At 39.7% G+C, this 8,466-nt stretch overlaps 1 protein-coding gene across 1 annotated transcript; it reads right to left on the bottom strand.

Annotated features, from left to right (window-relative positions):
- Positions 1 to 872: 872 nt before the first annotated feature.
- On the bottom strand, positions 873 to 7,833 carry LOC119781008. The gene is made up of 4 exons (XM_038281292.1): positions 7,626 to 7,833; positions 7,349 to 7,408; positions 4,336 to 4,393; positions 873 to 2,888 (listed from the first exon to the last, which is right to left on the bottom strand). The coding sequence occupies exons 1-4, from the start codon at positions 7,706 to 7,708 to the stop codon at positions 873 to 875; spliced, it is 2,217 nt and encodes a 738-aa protein (XP_038137220.1). The 5' UTR covers positions 7,709 to 7,833.
- Positions 7,834 to 8,466: the final 633 nt, after the last annotated feature.

The following is an 8,466-nucleotide window of genomic DNA, read 5'->3' as shown; positions in this document are numbered from 1 at the left end:
TTGAGGTGCATATACAGGCCATAGGTCTCCGGTATTGCCTCTTTATATTCACATATAAGCCCTATACAGTATGTGTATGCAAGATGTTGACAGGATCTGGTCATTTTGTAGCTCATATCTCACTTTGGCAACTGTCATACATGATGACTAGCTAATTTACTATAATCAAGGCAAAAATTATGCAAGGACTTATGTATGTGCGAACACATGAAATTGGTATCTCTTGTAATTGGCATGTTATGGAATTTAACAATTGTGAGAAAAGTGAGAGGAAATGGAAAGCTATGATGTCTACATGTTTTCCTGAAACATTTACTAGGTCAATTCTTCTGTAAAGATAGTGGAAAAGAAGAGAATGTATAGCAAAACGGTTTGTCATTATTTTATTTTGTAAATCAAGGGCCCGCCCCCCCATTTCAAGTCACTTCCAGATTCACATTACAGCTCACACATATCCACAAATTCACCATTACATCCACCAAATGCAATGCAAAATGAAATGTTTTCTGTATTGTTTTGATGCATTTTATAGATTAATTTTGCAGAAAGGTCATTAGAGTCTAAATGTATGACAAAAAAAGAAAGTACATAGAACATACATTCAAGTAATCATCATCCCACATCTATCTGAGCATTTCACTGTGGTTAATGAATTTGAAGACAATGTCAACATTTCTGTTCACAGTTTTAATGAACAGACACTTTTCTTTTATCTGAGATGCTTGTACAGCAACTAAAGGCCCAATACTTTTTCTTACAGGGATGAAATAACAAGGATTCTTAAATTGACTGCAGATGTCTTGTTTCACTTTTTGGTAGTACTTCCCCACTGCATAACATGTCTCCCCCTGCCCCAGATCACAGACAATAAATTACTTCACAGAGAAAATACTTTCCTCTCGATCAGAAAGAATGACAGTGTATGAGTTTCTCCGAAAAGTCCGCGAGTAGTTTTGTGAATGAACTATTTCAGCATTAACAACTACTCTGCTAAAATACTTCACAGTGACTCTATTTTCAAGGTTGCTGATGCTATTCAATGCCAGAAAATCATCATTTCTGATCATACAAATCTTAGGCCTACCCAGAGATGTAACACCATGAGAGCGACTTACTTCCCGCACCATTTTTTTCTCAACTGAAAAAGACTCTAAGAGAGCTAAGTAATCATCAGAAGCTGCCACCATGTTTTTTTGGGAAAATGATGGAAATGCAACCTGTAGCCAAACTGTTTTCATTATCTGCAGAGAAACTCCCTGGCTGCTCTTTATCATATCTAAAAGGATCCCATTGTATGACTCAAACACAAATGCAGACTGTGCCCAGAGGGGACCCCAGTTTCTCACAGTATTGGGCAGATGAAGGCACAAATGTACATTGAAAGTGACATTATTGATCCCATAAAGGGTCTCCATTTCCTGAACAAACTCTGTTAGCAACCCCTCAGATTCTGATAAGTGCAGTGTTGATATATTCTCACCAAGTAGAAGAGAAACCCCCTTTACCAACTTAAACCAGTGCTTCAGATATTTTTCAGGCAAGACCTCTTTCAATGTTGGTATGCTGTAATAAAACAACCACATGCTCCACTCGTGTGCCTTCCAGAACTTTTTCTCTTTCACTGAGCGGGGAACACGGGAAACATTACAGGGGGGTTTAATAGAAGTCAAAATGTCATCAATCTGTTCTGTTGAGCGTCCGATATACCATGGTGATTGGTGGTTTTCAGAATTAAACCACAGAGTGGTGATGCTTCTTGCTACACCCAGCAGCACACTGTGCATATAATCTGGAACACAGCCATCAATGATATTAAAATCAGGTAGGCAAGACAAAATGCTAGGCCCTTTCACTCCCTTAGTGGGGTTTCCAGCAATCGCTTCTTCCACCAGATCATCAGTCTGGGAGGGATTCCTCAAATCTGTTTTTTCATAGGGATATGCCCTTACACGTCCCCTGCGTTTTAACACACTTGTTCCTTTCTGCATACAAAAAGAACATCCAAACTCGCCATTAAACTGTTTAAAGTTCTGAATCAGTGGCCGAGCAACTGAATCTGCCACCATGGTAGTAACAACTACTTTACTTGTTACAACTTCCCCACTTTCCCTTTGCCATATAAGACCATCAGAGTACAACTCTATGGATTCATCGACAAATGGCTTCATGTACGTGTTCATATTTGGTTTGTTTTGACCAAACCACAGGCCACAAAGCATAACATGTTTTGCACATAGTTGTATTGGCAGTTCATTAATAGTACACAAAATTGGCCACAAACTTTTTGTGTTTGATTTGTGCACTGGCACTCCGTCACAGTTGAATGTCAGAGATATGTTGTCTGGGGATGCAAGGTGTGATTGTTTTTTGTATAAATGTCCATCGTATATATCTTTGATGGAAGCATCCTTCTTCTCAAAACGGTGTTCCAGGTGTTTCCCTAATTGGTGGTCCTCAAGCAGTTTTTTAATTTGGTATTTTAGTGGCAAGTACAAAAAACACTGGTCTTTTTGTGCATGCACTTTTGGTGTGTCCTGGTCACAGACAGGGCACGTGACATTAAAGGGACCTTCCTGCATGCTTACATTGCAAATCTTGCATACATAATGTACTTCTAATATGTCTTTCACTGAATCAAATGCTTTATAGAAAAGGTACTTTGATCCACTAACCACTTCCCCACCAGGACCAGCACTAAAGTTGATAAGATGCATGATGTCCTCCAAGGCTTTATTTGTCAATCCGTGTTTGAGTTTTAAAGCAAGCAGCAGGAGTTCCACCTGTTCTTTTGTTGGTTCCTGGTCTAAAGTTTGACTTGTGGGGTCTTCTAGATGTTCCTCTACTGGCTCCCCGGGTAAAGAGCTAGGTCCAGGTATGGGTTGGTTCATCTGTGAATTTAAAACATTGGATTAGCAATACCAAATTTGCACGGACTCATAAAAACATACCATTTCATGTGGTTGGTAACCACCTGCATTTGAAGTTTTGTATATGGCCAATTGAGAGTGATAACGCAGAACAAAGACAAAAACATGGGTATCGCTGCAATATGGAAAGGACAAAGTAATATGGTATTTTCAATAGGGATGCACGATATTGGATTTTGGCCGATAGTCGATATGTTCAAACTCTTTTTGGCCGATGTCGATATTTACACCTCTTTTTATTTCATTCAAGAGGAAGCCCAGTCTCTCATTTTCTGCTTGTATACTATTACTCATTTGTTGTAGATACATATTAAACAAGCATTCGATTCTAAAAAAATAAATAAATTATTTCACAAATGTAAATATAGCCATTCACCTCTGCAAAATAAATAAATTATTTATCAGTGTTACATTTAATTTTTATGTAAAACATTTACAACTAAGTTCTACTGTATATATATTTTTTGAGCTGCAAACTGTAACAACAGTGAGTTGTATAATGTAGTCCAGACCGCAGTCCTTAGGATGTGCTTAAAGCATAGACAGGCTGAAAAACCCCAGCTGGTTTGTTTTGTTGTATAATGGTAAAGTAGGTGGCGGTAATGCAACATTTTTAATGCAACAAACTCACAAAGAAGAGGAAGAAGAAAAAGAAGTGCCGTGCACGGCCAGCTGCGGTGTGAAAGCCGCTTAGATTTAGCCATGTTACGGGCATTTTCGCGTAAAACGACAAGCACTCGCTCCCATTATTTTCCATCTTCCAAAAAAACTGTGAAACACGGATACAAATGCAGTTGCTGTGTGAGAGCTGTAGCATTCGTGTGAGCGTAGAGCAGCTTTTTTAAGAGGGAGGTCTTGACAGGCAAAACAAGACATGACTAATATGAATCTAATATGACTAGCGTCGGAGAGGAGCTTCTCAATGTGATTGGCAACAACACTGGAGTTCAGAAAAGTAGCGCCGGATAGGTAACATTATATCAATAACATACCGTAGCTATAGATACATCATTAGCCTGTGGAAGCTAACGCCTTCCACCTCGCTAAACGGCTAGTTGCCAATAGCAATTCATTCAATGATTTTGTCATTAAGCTCTTTCATTTGTAATACATTTCGGTCATCATGTGCGTACAGTCAACACGTGACCTTATCGGCCAGACTTATCGGGAGAAATGTTCATATCTGCCGATGCCGATGATGGTCATTTTAAGCTTTTATCGGCCGAAACCGATGTCGTTCCGATACTGTCGTGCATCCCTAATTTTCAATTTGTACTCCACTTTAAGCAAAGTGGAAGTTTGTGTTGTGGAATTATCTTATGATGATTTACAGTAACTAGTGTGCATACACAAAAACAAACAAAAAAAATACCTAATTTGAATATTTTTGCTATTTTTTGTAACTTACTATGTCATCAGAAGCTGTAGACACCAGGTCATCCTGACTGTCCTCTTGGGTGAGATTCCTAAAATAAAAATACATAAAAATGAAATATGTAAAGTTATGGCTACATGTGTTAGGGGTTGGGGAAAAAAAAGATTATTACCGTATTTTCACGACTATAAGGCGCACTTAAACGTCTTTTTTTTCCCTCAAAATGTGCGGTGCGCCCTATGGTGCGGTGCGCCCTATGTGTGTTGTAACTGCGACTTTTGAGACCACCTCATTGAGGAGATGATGAAAGAGTGGCTGAATGTAAGGAGACCAGGTGTTTTTTTTCCACTCATCACCATTAATCTGTGACTCCATGCGTGCCCATCTCACAGCTGATGTGAAAAACATGGGGAAACAAATTAACGCTGTGCTCGCTGTTCAACCGCTCGACATCGGTGTGAACCGGACCCAGCAGGTGCAGCAGAAGCAGCGAGTTTACATGCAAAGTCAATGGTTGACGCGCGTATAGGCGCAGCAAAAGGTCCCGTTTTGGTGCAGCACGTCGGGAGCGTTTAAGCATCTGATGCACCGCCAACGCGCTGCTGCTGCTCAGATGGAAAAAGTGAAGTTTTGCTGCTGGACGCGCCGCATCAACCAATCAGAGAAGCTGATCTGGGAGATGGCAGCGAGACAGACAGCGCTCTGATGACATATGATATTAACGCAAATGAAAAGGCTGGGTGAACGCTGTGCTCGCCGTTATCCCGGGGGTCTGACAAAGGAACTTCCACCGCTCGACATCGGTTTGAAGCGGCCGTTCACAGTAAGGCTGCGAGCGGCGTGGGAGCGATGGATGACAGACTGAGACCACAGTTTCAGGATAAATGGAAGGCAGCGCCGGGCAAGTTACGCCACCGTTTGCGGATGGATTGTAGATGCTTGGACTAACGTGTCTGCTGGCTCTATTGTTCAAGCTTTCGCAAAAGCCGGCATTATTTCTGAGGAGCTGCGCTGCACGGAAAGTGACTGACAGCGCAGATGGGGAAACTGGCATGTCTGATTTAGTGCAGCTGTTTTATTCAGAGGAATGCTGAGGATAACAGAGGATGATGACTTTGATGGGTTTGATTAATACTTTGTAATAAATACATGAATAAAGCACAATCATACTCAGGTTTGCTCCCGCTCTATTTTTCTCCCTGAAAGCTTAATTCAATGGCAGCCTCTGAGCGCGTCTCCTCCGCTTCACCGCGGTGGCTGGCAGGTGTTTTTTCATCTAAATAATCTAAATCTTGCAGCTATATTTGCTGTGATCAGTGGGAATAAATAAGTATAAATATGTTTTTAAGTGAGAAAGGCCACCTGAAAACTTAATAATTGCAGTCAGTTCATCCAGATTATCTATTTCTGTCGGAGGCGCTCAGACCCCCACATACCAGCAGTGCGCCGACAGGAGAAATCCTTTCGTTCACCGCGGCTGCTGGCAGGTGTTTTTCATCTAAATAATCTAAATCTTGCAGCTATATTTGCTGTGATCAGTGGGAATAAAGTAGTTTTAATATGTTTTTAAGTGAGAAAGTCCACCTGAAAACTTCATAATTGCAGTCAGTTCATCCAGATTATCTATTTCTGTCGGAGGCGCTCAGACCCCCACATACCAGCGGTGCGCTGACAGCAGAAATCTCTTCATCAGCAGCCTGTAGGCTGGGCAGCCTGGGGTTCACCGCGGCTGCTGGCAGGTGTTTTTCATCTAAATAATTTTAGCTGCAGGCACCAGGATACCGGCAATAAAAGCGAACATATTCCGTCGGCAGGTTTCAGGATTTTAAGTTAATTTAGGAGTGATCACAGCGCTGTGTCATCTGTCTCACGGCCAGCTGCCAGGTTTGATTAATACTTTGTAATAAATACATGAATAAAGCACAGTCATACTCAGTTTTGCCCCCGCTGTATTTTTAAATACGCAGTAGAGGTATTTAAAGGTAGTAGAGGACATGTACCTGTATATAAAAAACGCGCCCTATAGTCCGGTGCGCCTTATGTGTGTGTTAAATACAGAAATGGGACACATAACTGAGAGTGCGCCTTTTAGTCCGGTGCGCCTTATGGTCGTGAAAATACGGTAGATGCATCGCAATTCGGACATGCAAGATTCTGAATCGATTAAACATCAAGCATCGATTATATAATTTTCTTTCTAACGTAATGCTGACGGAACGCAAAAGACGGAACTCGTAAGTGCGCGACTGCAGAACACGGACGGGCTGCATGCACACACTCACCACACGAGAGATGGCTCAGCAGGAAGTTCGACCTGCTCCCTCAGGATTAAAAGCAACTGTATGGAAGCACTTTGGATTCTATGAAAACCAAGCGAAGCGTTAGTTGGACAAGAGCTATGCTGTACGCAAGTTGTGTCAAACTACCTCCCGGAAGAAGAAAAAAGCTGCCGGTTGTAACGTTAGCTGCGAACCAGACGACAATGAAGCAAGCGATGTCAAAGCTTCCACCCGGAGGAAGAAAAGGCTAAGAGAATTACACATTCGATTGCAATATTTAGTGCCAGGGATTTGCGTCCTTACTCGGTTGTTGAAAACCAGGGTTTTTATCTGAGCAATTCATATGTTATATATTCTAAAATCAGATGTTATAGACTCTTATTTATTATTGCATATGTGCAATTTATATTATTTATTTAATTTAAGTGCAATTAATAAGTTATTCAGAATGTCACATGCTTGTATGAAAGCAGTACAAAAGCTTTGTATGATTTTTGGCTCAACAAAATTTTATTTTTTATCTGATTTGACTTGCTAAAATGCTTCCAATTGTTGTATAAATAAATATTATTGGGAGTAAATTAATCGTGAATCATTACAAATATTTTGCTTTAAAAGTACAACGCAGTCGCTGATAAAATTCTGTATTGGAAAAAATGTATTCATCAAGATGCATTGATAATCGTCTTATAATCGAATCGCAGTCGTCAGAATCGTAAATGCCCAAAGATTCCCACCCCTAATGTGTGTGCGTGTTTTCTACTTACGGAGTTGTAGAAGAAGAGGCCACAGCTTCTTCATCATCACCAATATCTTCAGAAAAGTGCCTAACAAAAAAGTTGTGTTAATGTTAAAACACTTCATGCATCACTCAATATAATAGGATAAAAATGGCTGATTGATTAAAACTATAAATGTTTTACAATTAATTTGGAAATTATGCCACATACGTTTAAATAGTATAAGAAATGATCTGTAACTTTAGCTGGTAATTAGCTCTTTAACTTAGCAAGCTAGCTTCTAGCACGTTTTGTTAATACTTACTTTCGTTTACGTCTTCTCTCTGTTCTTTCTGGAACAGGTGCTTCGTCGTCAACGAGGTACCTTTTGTAACGTAATGGATCCATATGTACTACTTTTCTTTAAAGGCGTCTTATTTCCTTTACGTTATTTACCGTTATACTTGCAGGCTTTTCTCCGCTCTGCTGCTACCTTCTTCTTCTTCTGTTGTTTTATGGCGGATTGGCAGGCCAACGTAAAAAGCGCATTTCCGCCACCTACTGATCTGGAGTGTGGAGTGCACAATTTTGGAAGACTGCGCTATACCCAAAAGAAAAAAAGAAAAAAAAGAATCCTATAACTAAATCCTATTAATTGTTCCTGTATCTTTTAGATATTTGAATAATATTTCATTAACTCTTGTTTGTCTTATCTCGTTTCCTAACAATGCTTTTATTGAATTCCCATTAATCCCTATTTATCTCAACTCTTGTATGAACTTCACTTTCTCCCTTACATACGCATTACACTCAAAAATAATATGTTGTACTGTTTCTGGATCTCCACATTTATCACAATTTCCTGTTTCATGTTTCCCTATTTTAAAAAGACTGTAGTTTAATGCTGTGTGACCTATTCTTAGCCTTGATAATTATATCTTTTTTCCTATTTCCATATCTTTTCCTCTCCTTTCCAACTTTTGAATCTGATATAAATATCTTCATTTTGACTCATTATTCCATATCGTTTGCCATTTCTTTCGAGTTTCAATTGTTATCAATATTTTAATTTCTGATTTACTTAAAAATACATTCATTTCTATTTGCTGATGATTTAATGCTTTCTTTGCAAGCTTGTCCGCTTTCTCATTTCCATCTACACCCAC

Source organism: Cyprinodon tularosa, unplaced genomic scaffold (assembly GCF_016077235.1).
Source record: "Cyprinodon tularosa strain WSP-4 unplaced genomic scaffold, ASM1607723v1 ctg17, whole genome shotgun sequence".
In the NCBI taxonomy this organism is placed as follows: Eukaryota; Metazoa; Chordata; class Actinopteri; order Cyprinodontiformes; family Cyprinodontidae; genus Cyprinodon; species Cyprinodon tularosa.
The sequence above is the reverse complement of the archived record's forward strand: the minus strand, read 5'-3'. Positions and strand labels throughout refer to the sequence as shown.

Coding starts and splice junctions, on each gene's coding strand:
- LOC119781008 (XM_038281292.1), bottom strand. CDS start 7,708: ATGGATCCATTACGTTACAAAAGGTACCTCGTTGACGACGAAGCACCT. Junction 7,409..7,625: donor GAGAGAAGACGTAAACGAAA/GTAAGTATTAAC, acceptor CTTTTTTGTTAG/GCACTTTTCTGAAGATATTG. Junction 4,394..7,348: donor GCCTCTTCTTCTACAACTCC/GTAAGTAGAAAA, acceptor TTTTTATTTTAG/GAATCTCACCCAAGAGGACA.